Source organism: Protopterus annectens, chromosome 1.part1 (assembly GCF_019279795.1).
Source record: "Protopterus annectens isolate FY-2018-M chromosome 1.part1, PAN1.0, whole genome shotgun sequence".
Lineage (NCBI taxonomy): Eukaryota > Metazoa > Chordata > Ceratodontiformes > Protopteridae > Protopterus > Protopterus annectens.
Window position 1 is genome coordinate 941770200 of NC_056726.1, and position 23027 is coordinate 941793226.

The 23027-nt window shown below is 38.7% G+C and overlaps 1 protein-coding gene across 2 annotated transcripts in view; it reads left to right on the top strand.

The window, feature by feature from the left end:
• The window catches only part of FAM221B (family with sequence similarity 221 member B), a 417801-nt gene that overhangs the window by 310597 nt on the left and 84177 nt on the right, over positions 1 to 23027 (top strand). The window contains exon 4 of one of the 2 annotated variants that reach the window (XM_044079050.1): positions 15452 to 15655. The exons of the other annotated variant lie outside the window; for it this stretch is intronic. Coding sequence (XP_043934985.1) covers positions 15452 to 15655 — 204 coding nt within the window. The remainder of the gene's footprint in view (positions 1 to 15451; positions 15656 to 23027) is intronic. 2 annotated transcript variants of the gene reach the window in all.

Sequence of the window (23027 nt, forward strand, 5' to 3'; positions counted from 1 at the left end):
GCTACTGAAGGAAAATATTTCTGAAGCTAGTAGAAAAGCCATAAAGGAGTGGTGTAGGAATAAGGGTTCTACTTTAGGACCTCGAAAGTTTAATAGCTCGAATGCATATGGCTCGAACCATATGCATCGAACTATTAAACAATCAAAGTCCAAAAAAAAAAATAAACAAAACAAAAAAATTTAAACTAGTGTAGACAGTGTGGACAGCTCCCTCTGCACCCCCTCCCCCACTACTTAAATATACCAACTCCGAGATCGCACTACATTGAAGTAAATGGAAATCTCCACCTATGGAAATTTACATTTACATTTTCGATGTTTTGCCCTTTCGGTGTACTTGTGTCGGGAATATCGTAGTCGATATTCTCGGACTTTGAGCACATAAAGTAGACCCTGGAATAAGGCCATGTAAGAAGGGAGATTGATGGAAAATAGGGCAACTGGGGATGAAGAAAGAGAATAATGCAAGAGTAATGCTTACAGTGTGGCAGAGACAAATTAAACATGTTGGAGATGCTTTATCAACATACCTAAAGGTTATATTAAAGAATTAGAGGAGTCTAAAGTAGAAGTAGATCTTGCTAGAAAGGGAGTCACAGATTGTTTGTGGGAGGTGCAAGGTGCAGTAGGTATAAACTACTTATCTTGAAATTATAGGACCAAAGCAAAAAATGTGGATTACAGCATTGAGATGAGGGAGTGTAGTTAGCAGGATTACAGACATTAGAGGAACATATTTAGAGTTCAAATGCAGCTTTATATGGAGAAAAAGAGAGAGAGAGAAGTCGAGACAGAATTTTGGTTTTAGGGAGTGAGAAGGTACTGTGTTGGTGAAGAAGGAGACAGAAAGATTGCACGGAAAATTGAAGTGAGGAAGTTTTAGAGGCTTTTAAATACATGAAGGGGAAATCCCAACAGGCCAGATGGAAACTCTATTGATTTTTTTATAGGGTAGATGTATAATTGAATGAGCAGTTAACATGCATATTTAAAGGGGTAGCAGACGAGAATGCCAAACTCAATGGTTTTATATGAGTAAGTTTGAAATGAAAGACCACACAAATTACATGCTCATTAATTTGTGCAAAGCTGATGTCAAACTTTTTGATTTGGTTTTGGTAGTTTGTGAAGCTGTTTAGGAAGGTGATACAGATGGATCAAATGAGCTTTGTGAAAGGAAGATTATCAATGGATCACTGGAGGACATTTCTCAGTTGTGTAGGATATGTGATAAAACAGGTTAAGAGAAAAACAGGGGTGTATTGATAGACATACAGAAAAAATACTGTAGTGTGGGTTGAGGATGTATGTTTGAAATTACAGAGAAGGTTGTTAAGGAGGGAAATGGCTAAATGGTATAAAATCATTATAAAGGCCCTGAGTAAGGATACTTGTGAATGGAGAATGCTCAGGTAGGAATGAGTGGGGAAGGTGAATGACACAAGACTGCACTTTGTTTCTGGAAATATTTGTAATTGCAGCTGAGAGATTATTGCAAAGGGTAAGGGTGAAATAGGAGAACAGTATCTGCAGGAGTCAAGGCAGATCTACTATTGTGCAGATAACTACATGATTCTGCCTGAAGTTGCAGACAGGCATTTGCTAGAGATATTAGATATATTTAAGTCTATGGATGCACTGGGCTTTTATGTTCACTCCAAACATCAGGGATGGTCCAGATAGAAAGGGGAATAAAAGATAGGATTGATTTGTCATTGGCAGGTGGGATAAAAGAACTTAGGAGTAAAGATCTATGGTACAAGTTACATTCTGGGAAGGCTTGAGGAAATAAATATCAAATTATTACTCAGTAGAGACACTGATTTATGGTTCTGAGAAAACAAAAACAGAAATTCCATTTTCAAGAGATGAAATCTGAGAATTATCTTTGTGATTTAAAAATGTATTTTCTAGTCATTACTGTGGTTTTATTATACATTTCTTATATATATATATATATATATATATATATATATATATATATATAATTGAAAATTAAAGTAGATTCTAGCTAATAGTAAAGTAAGTTAACAATAAGTAATAAGTAGTAAACATGAAAAGAAATAGTGGTTATTGTGAATAAGTGTTCTGCCCTAAAATGCCAAATTCTAACAAAGTGCCATGTTTTTTCAGTATTCAGAGGTCTAAATTCAGGATTTACTGAAAACTTTCCTGGAAAATGGAAAAACAGTGTCCCTGATTATAAGTGAATGACTAGGATGCACTCATTGAAAGGAAGAACACCAGTAGTAAGCAGCATGATTCTAGCACATGTAATGTATCAGGTGAGACATACTGGGGGTTCATCCATAAGTGCAGAGGGAGTCACAAAAGTTGTGTAATAAGTTTATTTGGAGGGTAAAGAAGAGCAGATATAATAAATACTGGGAAAAAGCAGGAAAGGTTGGTGGGATATGCCAGACCTGAATGTTTATATAAGATCAGTAAATAACATAGAATGGATGTTTATATAAGATCAGTAAATAACACAGAATAAAGGGGTATGATTATAAAGGACAGGAAATGGGTTAAAAGCAAAGAATGACAGCTTAGGAGGTGAAGCGGTGGTGCAGTGGTTAATGTTGTCACCTCACAGCAAGAGGTTCTCTGTTTCAATTCTTGGCTGGGGTGCCTTTTGCATGGAGTTTGCATGCTCTCCCTTAATTTTCATGGATTTCCTCCCACATTCCAATGACATGCGTCTAGAGTATTTCTTCCCAGACCTCCTCTGAAAATAGGCACTGTCCTAATCAGACTTTCCCACTCAACAAATGTTAAATAAATAAATTTGTTGAGAAGTATATAGGCAAAGTAATCAAAAGATATGTGTGCAAGGTAGTGATGATTGAGGCTGGGATATAGAGGTTTTAGATGGTGAGGGATAATGTAAAGAACCAAGGAGAGTATTGAAAAAATGGAATAAGAAGGGAATTTTAAAACTCAGAGACCTGGTAAGAGAACAGTGTGACTGAGTGATGAGGTATTTATGAATTTTAAGGAAAAATTAATATGTTTTAGATAGATGAGGAACACTGGTTAGTGTTTAAGAAGATAATAAGTCAAGTTAAGCATGAGCTTGTGAGACGGGGACTTTTAACTGAAAGGGTGGATGGAGGAGAGGAGGAGATTGCAGGTGGATGGAGAGTGATTAAAATCAAGGAAGGCAAGATATGGGGAGGCATGACCCAACTATTTTAAGAATTCCACAAAGTAGTAAAATAAAGAACTTTATTAAAGTTAATCATTTTATCTGAAAATTCAGAATTACGTCAGAACTGATTTTACAAGACATCACAGGTTTAAATAACCCATTTGGTAGTCACATGACTAAAATGTTACCTATGTTTAAAGTGCACTTATTCACAAAGATAAAAAGTCCTATTGTTTATACTACAAGTAAAACACTTCTTATGTTAATTATAAAAGTGACATTCTGATGGAAAATTTAATTCCAAAGAGTTTAACAATTAAAAACAGGTAAGGGTTTATAAAAATACACATAATGCAGTAGAAGTTATTCATTTGTTGAAGTTCATATTTTGGCAGCATGTAATTTTTACACACTATTAGTAAATATGTTGTCATTTAACCCAGGACATTGGCCTGCATAAAGCTACAGCTGCCAAATCAGTCCTCTGTATTCTAATTTTAGTTCCCATGCCCCATGGGAACATGCTCAAGAACAACAAACAAAAATGTACGGCACTGTTTGCACAACAGTGTGTGTCTAAAAGTACATTATTGTCATTCTTATTTTCTATATCATAACTGTATTCATACATGCACCTATATATGGTTCACTCCATTTTACCTACATACAACATAGTGACAGTAATAACACAAATATATGTAGACCACTCCTTTTGTGCTACATATATTTTCCATTATTAGTTCATTTTTGTAATGAGTTAGGCTTCAGTTTTGGCCTTTTATATATGAACTTACACCGACTAAAATGGCCACATTTCACTAATCCCTTTCTATTGCTTGTATTACCAACTGCTTTCGTTGCCTGTAATTTTAGCTATTCCTTTATATTAAAAATTTCCAGTTCTCTTTCATGATATTTTTTATAATGTTAGTATGAGACCAATACTTGAGTACCATTGCTCTAATAAAGTTACCACTGTTAGCAGGTACTATTATATTTGGTACCCCTACCTACCAGGATTTCATCCCTTAATGTTGACAGAAGTGGGTAGGGGAGCCCTCTATTTAAAAACATACTATAAAAATTTCCAGCTCATTTTTTAATGTGGTATCATCTTAAATTATCCTTGCAAGCCTCACCATCTGGCCTTAGCCAAATTTTTCTTTTGCCACAAAGGGTGAAAACTTTAAAAATGCAGATATGAATTAGAGAAGGTATGTTTTCTGTAAATAGTCAAAACAAGCATACCTGTTTTGATATTTTGCTGATGGTTATATCTACATAGTTTATTTTTGCATGAGGCATATTGTAATTAAATTTGAAAAAGTAGTAGGCAAATGTATGTATTCCAGAAAGTCCCTTAGTGCCCCCCTCACAGCTATTCTTAAAAATAAAAATGTCATCCAAAAATCTTTGATATATGTTAAAATAGTTGGAAAAAGGAGAGATATTGTTGTTCTCAGTGCCACATAATTAGATTGTCATGCAGGGGGCACATGCCACCCCGATAACCACATTATACTTTTGTTAAAAAAAATTTCCTTCAAAGTACATATCCACATTGGAAATATAATCTCATGCTAGAAGGACCTCATAGAGCCATTTAAATGTTTTACATGTGGGATGACAGAAAACAAATCTACCAAAACTAAGGTGACTAAGATCCCTTCAACTGAAAATGCTTGTTGATTTAAATTAACTATAAAGCCCCAAGAGCCTTTTATGATATATGGTTGGTTATCATAGAACATCTTCAGTCTTTTGTCAAGGCAAACTGGCAGGGGCTGTCTTTTACATCCCTCTGCAGACACTAAGTAGGGGAAAGGGGGGGTATTTTATATTTTTAGGCACTTTAGGTATACCAAAAATTGAAGACATCACAGGCTTTTCTACTACTAAATACTTATAGACGTTTGGGGTAATAGTATAATGCCGCATCATATCAGTTAATAAGTAATCAATTTTGTGATAGGCAACATTAACCTCATTCCTAGATGCCCTACAATACTGCTATCGAGCGGGTGAAACATTTTACATGAGTAGTCTTTGATGTTCATCACTACCAAGCCCCTCCCTTACTGGGCTTCATAATCCCAATGTCTTTGTTGTCCACTAGATCATAAAGAAGCTGCCTTTCATCCTTAGTTATGTTGTAACATGAGTAATCCTTCTCTTATTTGTGTGTTAATCCTAATATCCTTTTCACACAACCTTTCAAACAGAGTGACAGCAGGATGGGAGGGAGGAACAAAGATACAGTTCCTGACAAACTACCATGTCCATCCAGTCTTGTTACTAGTATTATTTTTCTCTTTGTTCATAAAATAAAAAGCTAAATTTAGCTTCCTATTGAACATTGTTTAGTTCAAGCAAGGTGTCAGCTATGTCACTGTTTCTATCAGGCACAAACGTAAACCCTTTCTGAATCAGATTACAGTAAAAAAATATTGTGTGGACAATATCTATGCAAAGAAATGTTGCATAATATTATGTAATCATCATGGTTTTGTGTACTATATTGTTTGTGTATAATAAGCTGTATATAAAATATTTTTTTCATAAAATAAAAGGGCTAAGTAAAAGGTACAAATGACACTATTACACAGAATTAGACCAGTAGATTTATTCTTCATTATTTAAATACTCTTGGCTGGCATTGTAGTAACTGCAGTTCTGAATACAATAGTGAATGTTTATTGCACGTTTGTTTTGAAATGTTAATAAAAAGTCTTATTGCAGAGAAATAAACATTTACATGATGGTTGTGCTACTGTTAAAAACACATTTATTGGGAATACTGGGAACTGGCATCAGTCTCAAATAAATAAATAAATAAATAATAAAGGGTTCACACATGCAAGGCAGAAAAGAAGAAAATGGTACCTCTGAGATGTTTAAAGCACATTTTTATTAGACTAAAGATTTACTTTTTAACAAGCAACCATTACGAATGGTTGAGATAACAACCCAGCAATGATCATGACAAAAATGCTTACTCCCATGCCCATCATCATAACATTAATAGTTTAATGAGTCCTTGCAGAGTGGTCCATAGATTCATATGAAAAAAGGATAGCATGCTTGTTCAGTAATATTAATGAAAACATCATTATTCCCAAACAGTTAATTTTGACTATAGGATTTAGTGAATGAAAGCTGCCATGATTCCAGAAACCATCATCATCATCATCATCTTCTTTTGGCTGTTCCCGTCAGGGGTCGCCACAGTGGATCACCTCTTTCCATTTCTTCCTGTCCTCTGTATCTTGCTCTGTCACAGCAACCACCTGCATGTCCTCTCTCACCACATCCATAAACCTTATCTTAGGCCTTCCTCTTTTCCTGTTACCTGGCAGCTTCATCCTTAGCATCTTTTTCCCAATATACTCAGCATCCCTCCTCAGCACATGTCCAAACCAACATAATCTTGCCTCTCTGGCTTTATCTCCAAACCTTCCAACCTGGGCTGACCCTCTAATATACTTATTCCTAATCCTGTCCAACCTCGTCACACCCAGTGCAAATCTTAACATCTTTAACTCTGCCACATCCAGCTCAAACTCCTGCCTTTTTGTCAATGCCACTGTCTCTAACCCATATAACATAGCTGGTCTCACTACCCTCTTGTAGACCTTGCATTTCACTCTTACAGGTACTCATCTGTCAGAAATCACTCCTGACACTCTTCTCCACCCACTCCATCCTGCCTATACTCTCTTCTTCACCTCTCTTCCACACTCACTGTTACTCTGAACTATTGACCCCAAGTATTTAAACTCATCCACCTTCGCCACCTCTACTCCTTGCATCCTCACCATTCCTCTATCCTCCCTCTCATTCACACACATATATTCTGTCTTAGTCCTGCTGACCTTCATTCCTCTTCTCTCTAGAGTATATCTCCATCTCTCCAGGGTCTCCTCCACCTGTTCCCTACTCTCACTACAGATCACAATGTCATCTGCAAACATCATAGTCCACGGGGACTCCTGTCTGATCTCATCTGTCAACCTGTCCATCACTATTGCAAATAAGAAAGGGCTCAGAGCTGATCCTTGATGTAATCCCACCTCCTCTTTAAACGCATCCTTCACTCCCACCAAAAAACTTCACTGCTGTCACACTACCCTTATACATATCCAGTACCACTCCTACATACTTCTCTGACACTCCTGACTTCCTCATACAATACCACAACTCCTCTCTAGGCACCCTGTCATATGCTTTCTCTAAGTCTACAAAAACACAATGCAACTCCTTCTGACATTCTCTGTACTTCTCCATCAACACTCTCAGAGCAAACATTGCATCTGTAGTGCTCTTTCCCAGCATGAAACCATACTGCTGATCACTAATCATCACGTCCCTACTTAACCTAGCTTCCACTACTCTTTCCCATAACTTCATGCTGTGACTGATCAATTTAATCCCTCTGTAGTTACTACAGCTGTGCACATCACCCTTATTCTTAAAAATCGGTACCAAAACACTTTTTCTCCATTCCTCAGGCATCCTCTCACTTTCCAAAATTTCATTAAACAATCTGGTTAAAAACTCCACTGCCATTTCACCTAAACACCTCCATGCTTCCACGGGTATGTCATCTGGGCCAACAGCCTTTCCATTCTTCATTCTCTTTATAGCTATCCTTACTTCCTCCTTGCTAATCCATTATACTTCATGATTCACTATCCCTGCATCATCCAACCTTCTTTCCCTCTCATTCTCTTCATTCATCAACCCCTCACAGTATTCTTACCATCTCCTCAACACACTCTCCTCGTTTGTGAGTATGTTTCCCTCATTATCCTTTATCACCTTTACCTGCTGCACATCTTTCCTAGCTCGGTCCCTCTGTCTAGCCAATCAGTACAGGTCCTTTTCTCCCTCCTTAGTGTCCAACCGTTCATATAACTCTTCATATGCCTTATCCTTAGCCTTCGCCACCTCTCTCTTTGCCATGCACCTCATCTCCTTATACTCCTGTCTACTTTCTTCATCTCTCTGACAATCCCACTTCTTCTTTGCTAAGCTCTTTGCCTGTATACTCTCCTGTACTTCCTCATTCCATGTCTCCTTGTCATCCTTCCTCTGTCTAGATGTGATACCAAGCACCGTTCTAGCCGTCCCCCTTACTAGCTCTGCTGTAGTTACCCAGCTATTTGGTAACTCTTCACTGTCACCCAGTGCCTGTCTTAACTCATCCCTGAACTCCACCTCACAATTACTCTTTTTCAATTTCCACCATTTGATCCTTGGTGCTGCCCTCACACTCCTCCTCTTCTTGATCACCACAACGTCATCCTATAAACCACCATCCTATGCTGCCTAACTACACGCTCTCCGGTCACCACTTTACAGTCTCCAATCTCCTTCAAACTGGCCCTCCTACATAAGATATAATCCACCTGTGTGCATCTTCCTCCACTCTTGTATGTCACCCTATGGTCCTCCCTCTTGTTAAAATACGTATTCACCACAGCCATGTCCATCCTTTTCGCAAAATCCACTACCATCTGACCTTCTGCATTCCTTTGTTTAACACCATACCTACCCATCACTTCCTCACCCCCTCTGGTCCCTTTACCAACAAACCCATTGAAATCTGCTCCAATCACTACTCTCTCACCCTTGGGTACAGTCATCACCACTTCATCCAATTCACTCCAAAAATTTTCTTTCTCATCCATTGCACACCCAACTTGTGGAGCATATACACTAACAACATTCATCATTACACCATCAATTTCCAGCTTCATAAACATCACTCTATCTGACACTCTTTTCACCTCCAAACCACTTTTAGACTACTGTTCCTTCAGAATAACTCATACTCCATTTCTCCTCCCATCCACACCATGATAAAAAATTTGAACCCACCTTTGATACACCTAGCCTTACTCCCCTTCCATCTGGTCTCTTGCACTCAGAATATACCAACCTTCCTTCTGCCCATCATATCAGCTAGCTCTCTCCCTATACCAGTCATGCTGCCAACATTCAAAGTTACGACCCTCACTTCCACAGTCCTAGCCTTTCTCCTCTCTTCCTGCCTTCGGCCATGCCTTCCACCTCTTCTCCTCCTTCGGCCAACAGTAGCCCAATTTCCGCCAGCACCCTGTTGGCCATAATGCCAGAAACCATTTGAAGAAATTAAATTTGTGGTTAAGACCAGAGATTATCAGAATTTTTATAAGTAAGATGTTTTAAAAAGAGATTGTAAATAAACTGTATGTGAGTTGGGAGAGCTTGTAAAAGATGAAGAGTGATTGTTTTCTACACAGGCTGTTGTAATAGACAGTAGACCTGAGAGATTTAAGCATTATATCACCTGCTTTTGGTAGGTGTGTACCCAAGAAGATTGAATGCTGTAATTAACTCAAAAGGTGCTTCAACACAGTATTAGTTCAAGGGCATGTACACTTAGGTTCATAGGTTCATAGGTAGGTACTAGGCTATCGGCCCTAGGGCCTATACAAGCCTAGCCAAAAAATGTACCCTGGCTTTCGCCACCCAAGAAAATTATTTTCCTGTGCCCCTGTCGAGCAGAGCCACAGAAGTGATCCCCGGGGTGAATTTCCCATTTCCCAACCAATCATCCTCCACAAGGCTCAAACCCAGGACCCTGCACTCCATACACAAAGTGTTTTACCAATAAGCCATTACAGATATTTATGCAACCAGCTTATTGTACATTTTTTTGTTTTTTATATTTTGCCCCCTAACAGATCTGTTTGTCTTTTAATTGAAATGCACAGGTTATAGGTCACATTAAAGGTGGGAAAAGTTTTGAAATTATTTATTGTGGTCTCATTTTTTATTTCACAAAAACCTGGCATTTTAACAGGGTTGTGAACACTTTTTATATCCACTGTAGTTGTCAGAAATGGAAAAAAATAGCAGTGCTGCAGTTTATATTTTGCGTTTCATTTTCAAAAAAATGTTTTATTTTCTTTCATGTGTATATACAAAAACTTACTCAACAGATATGCATTTATTTTCAGATTTAACATTGCACACCAGGACTTTTGCACTACGGTGACCTGAACATGTGATGTATGCCAGTGCTTGGTGCCAGCCACATGTGGCTCTTTGTCACTCCCGCTGCTGTGCAGTGCTGTTATTTTCTTATGGCCTGAGGCTTGCATATAGTGGTCTGCTGTCATCTACCATTCATTATGGTCATGGATAATGGCCATGAAATAGTATAGACATTAACAGACTATTTTATGTACCTTTTTTAGATGTTTGTAAAGTTGCCATAGTGGGATAGGAGGGTTGGTGAGTAGCAAAGAATTTGTGAATTGTTGATTGTATGTCTGGCTGTTGCATAATGACCAGCAACAAAGCTTAAGCTTCACTGGTTTAGCTGTATGTGCACCGCAATTTATTGTTTGACTATGGCTTAGCATTGGGACATTCTTAATTGGTGTAAGTTCAATAATTTTCTCTTTTTAAGTTTCTGGTCAGCAATTTCAATTTCCAAATAGATCAGAATCTGATGAAGTTTCTGCATTAGGAGATGAAAGCGCTAAATCTGTTTTATTTTATTTTGTTTAATAAAATCTATTTGGATGTAACCTGGCTATCGCATTGTGGATTATCACCAAGGAGTGTTTGGAATTGTGTACTTTAACTAAGGAGGACAGCCTTTATTGGTACCTTACAGCGTTTGTTTATTTTTATTTGTCTTCATCTAGCCCTGATTAAAACAGTTAGTAATCTGTTGGGAAAGCATTGGTTTCTGAATGTTTAGTGGGAAAGTCATACAACTTAAGCAAGGTCCATGTAAAGGCTTGATTAAAGGGGGGCAAGGGTAGGTTATTACATTTATTTCATGGAACGTGAAAGGCATCTTCTCAATTGAGAAGGCAGAGGTGTTTTTTATTTACTTATTTTTAGTTTCATCAAGAATGTTGAGGTGAATGCTTATTTTTATAAAAGAAACAAAAAATCAAGCAAAAGATGCAATATAAATGTCTAAATGGATGGTTACCATGGACGGGTAAAAGCTCAGCTAATTCATCCATAACAGGGGGTTGCAACATCTATTCATAACTATTTTGTTTGGAATCTACTAGCTACAAAATCTGATAAGACCAGAAAGTGAAACATGGTTAAAGTTGATGCAAATGGGGTACATTTCATTTCAGCAAATTATTCTAAGCCCAACATGGATTGTCAAAGCTCACGGCTCTTAATACTTTGGTTCTCAGAAAATTTTCTAAAAGGTAACATATTAAGGAGTACTTTATATTTAAGACCAGATTCCAAGATATTTTTCTCTCAGGGCATGATGCTGACCAATTATTGTGAAATGACAAGGAACATAAGAAATGCAAAGAGAAGGCACATGAACACTGTGTGCAAACTAGGAATTTTGCAAGACTTCAGTCTATGCTTATGTCAGTACCTAATTTCAACTCATTGCTCACATAACTTGAGTATGGCTTATCCTCATTTGCCACCTCCTCTAACAAAAATGCATCAACATTACAGACCTTATTTTTATTTTTTTTAAACACCTTTTTTGAATTATCACTTATGACTTATGCAAATTTACATTTATACAAAAGTAATCAAACTGCATTAGCAAATTAACAAATGTTATACTTCACATATATTGCTATATATCATAAAACTTAATCAACATTGCATAAATTATTGAATTCCTGCCCCTTGTATTTTAAACAAGAAACATCTTTATTAAACCATCACTTACGACATAAGCAATCATATATTTATATAAATGAAAACAAACCACACTGACACAATCCTAGTTGCAAGCATTTTACATCACAAATCATACTGGCACACTCCCAGTTGCAAACATTATACATCACCTATAATCCACCCAATCATTTTCAGTCAAACATTACACAGCTCATTTAAGTCTTGACTTCTTTTAAACCTCATTCCTCCCCTTTATAGGTTCATAGGTTCATACTAGGCTATCTGCCCTAGGGCATTTATAAGCCTAGCCAGAATGTGTTAGGCTTTCGCCACCCATTTTAAATGTATTTTGCTATGCCCTTTTTCGAGGTTAGTATACTGTGTCTCTGTCTAACAGTGACACAGAAGTGATACCCGGGGTAAACCTATGATCTCCCATCCACTCATCAAGATTCCTCTTGAAGAGAGTCAATGAGGGACTCTGCCTAACCTGGACTGGGATTTTATTCCAGAGTGAAGGGAGCCTCTGGGTTATGAATCTGTCCCTCCAGCATGTCCTATTTATTTCAGTGCTGAGGTTCAAGTCTCTCGAGTGCATAGCTCGATGGGATTTGGATTTTCTGAGGTGCAGCATGTCCATTAATTCCGGGTTGGACATGGCTTTATACGTCAGGCACAGATCACCTCTGAACAGGCGGTATGCCATTGAGTAGAGCTGGAGTTTCTTTAACCGGGCAGCATATGGCATCTGTTTGAGCCCTTTGATCCTCTTGGTGAGGTACTTTTGGGGTCTTTCCAGTTGCTGCAGGTGTCTGGTAAGGTACATCCTAAAAGGGCATTGTACTCAATTATGGGCCTGATGAGGGATGAGTAAAGAGGCACGATGACCTCCCCTGATCTAGATGTGAATCCCTTCATGATTAGGTGGGCTATATAAAATGTTTTTCTAACCACTTTGGCCACGTGGTTGTCAAATGAGAGATTGCTATCAACTTGGGTCCCAAGGTCCCTAATTACTTCTTCTGTACTTAATGGATTACCACCTATGTGGTAATTTGTGGGCACTTTGTTTTTGCCAAAGGGGATGACTGTACACTTTTTGGCATTTAGCTTGAGGCCATGGCTCTGGCACCAGTTGTCTGTTTCTATGAGGCCCTTTTGGAGGATGCTTGTGTCAGCTGGAGAGTCGATTATGGCGCCCAGTTTGCAGTTATCTGCGAACTTGGTCAGCCACAGTCCTTCCGTGTTGGCCTGTACCTCCGAGAAATATATACCGAACAAGAGAGGTCCCAGGACTGAGCCTTGTGGGACACCACTTGTAACTGGTTTGGAGTCTGACATGGCTCCAGCAATTCTAACCATGTGGGTTCTGTCCTTGAGCCAGTTTGCAATCCATCTAGTGACATAGAGGTTTATATTTAAGCTGGTGAGCTTATCTATAATGCCCAAGTGGGGTATTGTATCGATTGTTCTCACAATTCACATTTTTTTCCTATGTAGTTTGCTCCAGACCTTATTGAATAAAATATGCCACTTCATCAACAATTCCTCTCACATTGAACACCATTGCCTTACTTTATCCAAGACCCAGTACAAGTCAGATTCATCCTACTTCTGGGATCCTGACTCTTCAAATTACTCCAAGAGGCCCTTCTCCACTTGCATTGAAGCATCACTAACACCCCAACCTACAATTTCAGAAGTCAGTGTACAGTAGCCCCTGCTCACCAAAAGAGCTCCACTAAAGTGCATAGCTCTGATTCTAACTTCTCTGCATTTGCTCTAAAATTGTTGCAATCTGTTCCTCTCTATCCTGCCAAGCGTACTAGCTACACTAAGTTCAGCCCCAACTCAAACGGTGTCTGTTTGAGCAATACAAATGCAAATAGCAGAAAGAAGGATATATCACTTAATAAATACTATTGTGCAACAATGTTATTTCCTTGCATGACTCCCCATTTACACCACTACTATATCAAGTTACCAGTAAATGTGTACATTTCTCAGTCCCTCTGTCTCACTGAACTTGGTGTCACCACCATTACTTATCTCTTGATTTATCCTCTAAACATCTGAGTTATCCTCAACAGTTTCTAAGGCTAATCCTACTTCACATTCTTTTCTTATTATTCCTCACTTTTCTGCTTGCAAAGTGGGCACTTCAACATGATGTAAAATTTGCACATAAGATCTTTTTTTTTAACCAGTTTGTATTACTTTTGTGTTCCACCATTAGTTGTATGTATCACGTCAGTTGTTACTATTTTAAATGTTACCACGACTAAGCCTGCATTCTGTCATGCTGTGATCGATGCTCTACCCTGCTAACCAAAATGAAAATAAATTAAAATCTTTTCGGAGTATAAATTAGTGAAGCATACTTGAAAAAACAGCTGTGTCATGTAAGACATCTATGTATTGTGTGCTGAAATCACTATCACAACAGTAAAGAGGTTCGAAAATGGTGGGTAAAGCAAATAAGTGCAATAAAAGCAGGAAGTTACACATGTATGTATTATGGTGAGTTTCCTTACATTCTGTTTTTCAGATGCTGTTACAGAATTGAAAGGGACAAGGTTGTGAAAGTATGTTTCCTATAACTCTGAAGTGATTAGGGAACCGAATTTCAACTTCAAATGCTTTGCTTTTCATTATAATGTATTATAGATAATACTTTTGTTCTTATTATTAAAGCACCAATAGTACATACCTAAAGTTAATTTTAAAATTTCTTAGTGTTGCTATTGGATTATCAGTAAAATATCTTGCTGCGGGAATATTTTTCATTGATTTCTAATGTAGCTTATAGATGTCCTTAAACTTCACTCACTATATACTTTTTAAAGTACTAACTAAAGAATTCAGTATATGTAGTGCTCCCATGGTGACAGTGACTCTTAATTTATAGCACATACCTGTCAGAAAAGGAGGACATGTAAGGCCATCTCCATTGGTGCAGAGAGTTAAGGCTCTGAATACATTCTAGGTGACCTGAGTATGATTAGTGGATTGAGATCTTGTTGGCACTATCCAAGAGAAAAAGCATGCCCATCCTGGTGGATAGAGTGGCAGAGCTGGTCAAGAGTTGGCAGCAGTCCTATATAGGAAGGAGGGAGCCTGAGACCAGGGGCAGGCATGTGGAGTTCAGAGCTGCTGATAACTGGTAGCCTTACCTGCATAGCATAAGACACTGTGTCTCCTGCAGTAATGTGAGTTGCACATTCCCCATCAAGACATGAGATTTGGCCAGTATGCAAAAATGACCTCATTGTTGAGATGCCAGTAAAGACACAAGCAACCCTTATGACTGCTTGAATGGGAGACCCTTGCTGTCACCCTATTGAAATGGACAGGTGTCTACAACTATGGAATGAATGAATAATTTCAAGACCAAAAATGGAAGATTTAATGTCTGGCAAGAGCAGATGTAAAAAGTGTGCAGGAAAAAAAGAGAACTATGCAGTTCAGTTTCTTCCAAAGAGCCTTATATTTTTTGTAGCATAAAATAATTCTGCTAACTTATTGTAAAAACACTAATACACCATACTTTCTATTCTGATAATTTATTTCTGTAAACTGTAATACAGTGTAAGCAGACAGTGCTACCTCACTGTATGTATTTTTCAGGTCAGAGTGTAAGAGTTCCATGCTGCATGACATCCTGCAGATGCAAAGCTTTTGAGTTCATTCCAGCTCGGCCAGAAGAAGTTGGAGAGTTCTGGCACAGAAAGAGACCTGGCTTTGATGAATCAACATGGAGAGCTAGATGCCGGTGCAAACATCATCATGAGGAGCATGATCCCACCACACGGCGTGCCTGCAAAGCTAAGGGTAGGCAGCTACTAAACTCTGTTTTCTGTTAAGGTAGTTTCTCAGACTAAGTGTTACATCCTGCCTGTTAAGTATAGCCTATAGCCTTTGCTTTGATTCAGTTGTTTAACTTTGTTAGCTAAATAAATAGCCATAGTGCAAAAAACACCTGTGGTTATTGATCATGTCATCCTGGGTAGTGATTCCCCAGCTGCACCCAAGAAATCTGAGACTGACCTTAGCCCCCTGAAAATAAGCATGTTGCTGCACCTTGATTTTAGTGCTCGTTTACATTTATGTTCAGTGGCAGATTGACTGGACATGAAGCCTGTGTACATGGCGCAGGTATTGTAGTGAAACAAACACTACAAGCCTACCATCACAATGCTGGACAATAACCTCACATTATAGCAAAAGAATATAACATTGTAATCTCAAAAGCATTGCTACATCCCTGCAAACAGTGGCTGCCTTTGATGGCAAGTTTCACATTCTAGCAATTCACTGATCACATTGCATTTAGATTGCATTTTAATTGTCAGGATGTTGATTTAATTAGATGGCAGTTTGCTTAACATTCTTAATAGATTTAATATGTAACTATAATGATGTACAAGACTACACTAAATATATTTAGCTATTGCTTCTCATTAGGCATTGAAGAGCAATGCTTGCCAAAGCATCAAGACCATAATGCTGTATGTTGCTTCCTGATGAGTGACTATCTGGGTGGTAGCATTAGTACTACCTCCAGATGTTGTATTTTACTAGCCTGTGATGCTACACTTTATTTGACTGAATGAATATGTTATTCAGCAACATAAAGACCATCATCATATGAGAGTCAAGTCATACTGTTTTTGTATGCTTCACAGAAAACATGGGAAAGCAACATGTACTATTTTGCTTTTGACAAAATAAATTGTTTTCACTGGTCTGCCTTTGGTTAGTTGAACTAATGCAGCTCTAGATTATGTGCATTTTTGTTGTTGGCTGAATACACCATTCATCTGTATAAAAACATCATAATGAGATAGCTGTAATGTTCTCTACTATTGTTGTTTCCGTGGCAGCTTTTTAATATAGGTTTCATTTGGATTTTTCATCAGGTTCATAGGAGATTACTAGGCTAATGGCTCAAGAGCCCTAAAAAGCCTTCCCAATTTTACCCAGATTTTATCCAATTTGCTATCCCTAGGGGAAAGATAACAAGGATGAGAAAGCAGGGTTTTGACAGTTTTTACATTCTACCTCTGCCTGTAAGGAACATGGGCACCACCCCAGCAGCGAATTCACGATTTCCCATCCATTGGTCTAGATTGTGCTTGAAGATGGTCAGTTAAAAGCTCTGCTACACATGAATAGGAAGTCTATTCCAGAGGGGTGGGGTAACCTCAGGGGCACATATCTGCCCCTCCAGCATGATCTGTTCATGTCAGACATCAGGTTTAGATCTTTGGTGTGAGTGTAGAGGTTTATGCCCCATTTCGTGAGTTTATCTATAATACCAGAGTGTGGCATTGTATCAAATGCCATGGCCAAGTCAAGTTAGATGATATGCACTGCCTTATCCTCATCCATGGCCTTGTTGACCTTCTCAAAGAAGTCCACCATATTCAGCAGGCAGGACCTGCTCGTGATGAAGCCGAACTGGGATGGGTCCAGAGTCTGGAGATTTCCTAGGTCATTATTAACCAGGTCCGTGATTATGCTTACCATAATCTTCCATATGAAGCTAGTCAGACTTATGGGTCAGTAGTTTCCTGGGTCCGTTGATGGTCCCGTCTTGTGCAGGGGGATGAGTGTTGCTGTCCTCCCCTCTACTGAGACAAAGCCTGTCTGGAGACTGTGGTTAAATAGACATCTGATTGGGTCTGATAGGTCATGTTTCAAGCTATTTAATAGGCATCTTGTCATTCCATCACGGCCATTAATGCCGTGTTTCTAGCTTCAGAGAGTGCAGTGATGACCTGTTCTTTTGTGATAACAGGCAAAGCAATTTTAGGGGTATTTCATGGGGAGTGACTTGTGTTGATGAGGGGTGAAATATGAGCTGAATTTATCAACCAGCAGATTTGATATTTCTTCTGACTGAGTATATGTAGTGCCATCTACAGCCAACTCAGCACATTGTTGAGTGTCTCCCTTAAGTTTTCAGACATAATTAAAAAATGACTTGTGGTTAGCCTCTGCTTGGGAGGCTATTTTAATCTTGTATTTAGCCTTTGAAGGCTTGACTAGTTCCCTGATTTGTCTGTGAGACTGAGGAGATTTTTTACTCTTTCGTGCACCCTCCTACTTACTTCTAGACAGGAATTTCTTCCTTCTGTTTTATAGTTTGTTTATACCAGGGGTCCACCAGGGTGACTTGTTTTCCTGCCTAGACCTGGGTTTAGCTCGGTCAGGTGCTGCCGTTTGCATGCAGTTGTTTACGTGGTTGTACAGGGCATTTGTGCATACTTCTGCATAGGCATCTGTGTTTTTGGGGTTAGAGGGAGCTTTAAAATTACCTCTGCTATCACTTAATAGAAGGTAATTTGCCCTGGAGTAATTATTTAGGGTTTTAGGGTTTGATGGGAGTTCTACCATTGCATTTAATTTAAAGGAAACTGATTTATGATCTGATCTTATCAAAGAGGATGATTTCAAGGATATTGGCTCCCCAAGTGGGAGTTTAGACCAGCTGTTCCAGAGCATTTGAATTAACAAAGTCCAGGAATTTATGAGTCTGCATATTAGTGGTCATGTATGTATCCCAGTTTATGGAGGGGTAGTTAAAATCACCCATGACTAATGTGTTAGGCTGAATGGTAAACAATTCTATTAACTTCAAGTATGTGGAGTGGTTTTCATGGTTCATGGCTGGGGACCTGTAGCTAGTGATGATATGGAGGGGGACTTTGCCTCTGATCATTTGGACATAGAGTAGCTCAAGCAAGTCATACTGCTTGACCAATCTAGAGCTGTGATTGGTTTTTATGTAAATGAAAACACCTCCTTCTTTTGTTTTTTTTGTCCTTTTCAGAGGGTCATCTAAATGTGTGATAAGCACTATAGCCTCACACTGCTGGGGTGCTTTCCACAGCCTTGTATCATATCTCAGTAACTGCACAGGCATCAGCATTCTCCAGGGTGAGGAGAGCTTTCAGGGAGTGCAGTTTCTTTTGTAGAATCCTAGCACTGAGCAGTAGTAACTTCAGCTTGGCATTAGAAGAACTTGTTGCTCATATGTCTTTCAGTTTGGCACTCCCTAAAAAGGCACTATTGGGGGGCTAATGCCTTGGTCAGTATTCAAAAGCCTAGTGCTGACAGGTGCAGACCCTCTCTGGAAAAGCAGTGTGGTCTGTCGATCATGTCTTCTCAGACTGACAAATACTGGATCCCATTGAAATGACATCAGTAGCTAAGCCAATTTTGAAGTCAGTCATTTTATGTTTGTATTGTGGTAGAATGCTGCTCAATGCAAGGCTCATACCAGCCCGCAACATATATTCAGAGAGGTCCACCATGTCTCTTTTCATACTGTCCAGGGAGGTATGTCTCCATTCATTCATACTCACATGGACTATGACTGCATCATACTGGCACTACTGAGTGACCTGACTGCCTGCTTGATCTGGCAAATCCTGCCCCTGACAAGCAACTGACTGTAACCCTCTCTTTATCCAGCTTGGTCAGGGTGACATCCTTGTGTCTCATGATACAGTCACCTATGACCAAGATGCTTAAATGTGTGGTGTTTCACCTTAGGAGCTTGCTTGTAGAGACACTGTGATGTGTATTTTTATATGTAGTGGTTGGTGTTGACTTGATTCTGATGGTAGCGTATGAGAGGCTTATAAAGTTTTCATAAGTTACTTGTGAGTACCTCCACATATTTGAGTTTCTGTGTCAAGACTTTATTTAGTGAGGGAAATGATGTTTGTTTGCTGACAACCTGTTTGTCATTTGATTTGTCTGTATGTGAGAGTCTCAATTTTCATAGTGTAACTACATCTGTCACATACTATGCTTGTTTATTTCAGAAGTAAGAGGTTGTCAGTATACATGAGACAATTGCTACATTGCCTTAGGATGCCTATGCCAACCAGGCTGGCAGCAGAGAAAAGTGCCTGTCAATGGTTTCAAGTTTTTTTACTATGGGTTTAACCAGGGAGTACAGGGTGGAGATTTAACTGGACTGGGATAATAGCACATGGATGAAGAATGGGTGCGATACTCAGTGTGAACTGCAATACTCCAACTAGGCGATGTTGCTCTGCCAAAAACGCAGATACTCCTAGAGTAGCAGCAGGACTGGGAAAGTGGCAGAGATAGTTATTCTAAGGGAAATGTTAACTTCAAAAGTGTTTGCATCTATACAGGGCACTGCTAACTACCACTGCATGGACAGCAGCCTAGAGTAAACACTGGACTTACATAGAATCAGAAAATCAAGTTTTACAACAACAAGGTCTACAGACCAATCAGGAAAACATGCAATAAGCTTTTAACCAGCAGGTCCACAACTCAGAGAGGTTTGCTACAGCACACTTCTACCACAAGATTACAGTCAGAAAATCTTCAATGTAAAAATGCTGGTTTTAGAGCTCAAGCGCATGGAAACCATACAATCTAGATACTACTGTCCAGTAAAACTAGCAGATACAATGTAATTAAGTACTACAGCAGCAGTGGAAACAGTTCCATTTTAAAACTTGACTAAATTGTGAGAAATGTAAAAATTAATATAGGATTCTTATGAAGTACAGTAAAAATAATCAGCAGAAGTGTAAAATTGTATTTTTGTTATTTTAGCAGCGGCTGGCTTTAGATGCAGCAGATTCTTTGTTAACTCTCAGGCAAAGTAACTAAACTAAGAGCAGTTCTGAGGAATTGAGCACAAACCCACACAAACAGTGAACTTATATAGCAACAAAAACACAAGTTTTACAACACCAGCAAGGCCTACAGACCAATCAAGAAAACACTCACCAAACTTTCAGACAATAGCCCCCAACTCAGATAGGTTTGCTACAGCACACTTCTGCCACAAGAGTGCCATCAGAAAACCCTGTTAATGCAAAAATGCTGGTTTCAGAGTTTAAGTGCAGGAAAACCACACAATGTAGACACTGGTGTCAGCAAACACAATGTAGTTAAGTACTACAGCAGCAATGGAGACAGTTCAGCCTTAAAACTCTACTTACTGTGAGAAATGTAACAATTGATGCTTAAACAGCTTAATTCTTATGAAATACAGTCAAAATAACCAGCAGAAGTCCAGAATGATACTTATTTCATTCTTTTAACAGCAGATAGCTTTAGATCCAACAGATTCCTTGTAACTCTCGGGCAAAGTAAACAGACAAACAGCAGCTCTGACGAATTGAGCTGAACTGAACAGAGAGTGAATTATTACAGTATTAAAACTAAGAAACAAATTCTGGAATTTTAAAATACAGCATATAGTTTTAATTTGTCTGTTGTTATGCAAATCCCTTATTCATTACAAGACACTCCTTTGTAATTCATAAAATTGCATTTACATAATCACATTAATATTCATGATGTAGTACTTTTTATTGTTCTTTTCGATGACGTATCAAACTGATCTTTTATTCATTTGCATACTTGGCTTATCACAGCATGTGACAGAAGCAATATGTTATTTCTATGCTTCCAACACAGAAAAGAATGGGCAGAGTAAAGAATGAATAACATTTGATGTCCGAGTACAGTAGTACAGTTGACCATGTGATGAACTTGGTTGTTGTTGTATCTTTCGGCTTTTCCTGGTTAGGGGTCGCCACAGCGGAACTCCGGTCCACTAATGATTGGCAGTAGATTTTTACATGCCGAGTTGCCAGCCCTGATGCACAACCTTCAACGAAGGTACGCCCATTCACGCATGTCTCCCTACAGAAGACGCTCTAGCTGAGAATCGAACAAGACAACGTCTTACTGTGAGGCGACAACGCTACTGCAGCACCACCACCGCAGTATGTGATGTGATGAACTTGGTCATACTGCAAAAACTTTAGTGTTAGAATATTAATATTTGGGAGATTTGGGGGAGTTACAAGTGAAGCCTCAAGACAGAGAGAGGGGGTTCAAACTCTGCCGCACATAATAGTGCATTGTTTGTAATTGTTGTTTTGTATATGTGAGTGCCTTTGTCATCTTTGTGTTTGTCTGTATGCAGGCTTTGTTTGGGATTTGTTTAGTTTCTGAATATGGAATTCAGATATGCATTTTTGAATGTAGGTATTTAACTAGCAGTTGGTAGCTATGTAACTGCATATGGAGTAAATGGAGCATTCTACAGTTGTGAGCATATCCAATCAGTAACCAATGTTTCTAAGACATGTGTCTTTGTCTTCCAGTATACTGATGGTCATGCAATTTCATCAGATATCTGTAATGACCAACAAACTGTACCAGGTACATTGGGAAAGGATTATTAAACTCTAGGATTCTTTGAAAGTCACAAGATCAAAGTGTTTTATCTGTTTATTCAAGGATTTGAAAATAACCCTCCTCAATGTGCCATTTAGGAATAGCCCTTTGAAACAGTGGGTCTATATCATATTGTCGAATGTGCTAAATGTCGAACACCTCTTCACTGAACCCTATTTGTCGAAGTCTTCATCTGTCAAATGATCATTTCAGTGAACTTTTTTTCATGGTAAGTAACCAGTGGGCCATTATCAGGAATTTGCCCTTTTCCCCACTGTAGTGCAATCTCAGAGTTGGCATATTTAGTTATGGTGTGGGGGGGTGCAGCCCCCCACAAGGGTGTATTTTAAATAATGCTGTTTTTGTTGAGGTCAGTAGGTTGGCCAACTTGTTATTTACCATGAGAAAAAGTTTCACTGAAACAATCATCCGTCAGATGAAGACTCAACAAATAGGGTTCAACGAAGAGGTGTTCGATGTTTAGTGCATTCAGCAATGTAATGTAGACCCTTAAAACAGTACATCAGTTTCCTTATCTCTATGTATACATCTTTCTAGTGACAAATACAGTTTGTGAGAACACTGCATTCACTGTTCCAGCATCACCTTTCAGACAGTAATTTTGTGTTTTTTCCCTAATTGTGAAGTATGAAAGTACACCAAGATACTGTTATATAGTTAAGCTGCCTTTCTTACCATTCATTTTGCTTTGACACCTGATTGACCTTGCAAATTCATATAAAGAGCTTGAAGAGGTTTCACCAATAATGCAACCCAAAATTCCTACACATATTTTTAAAAACATTGATATGCCAACATTAGTATTCTCAGTAAAGCCAGTATTGCCAGTTCTGAGGCAATGATCCTCAGACATCACTTCTTCTAAGGTGGGTAGTATATTTGATTCCATTACTCTTAAATCAAACGTAACAATTACCACACAGTGCAAGAGAAC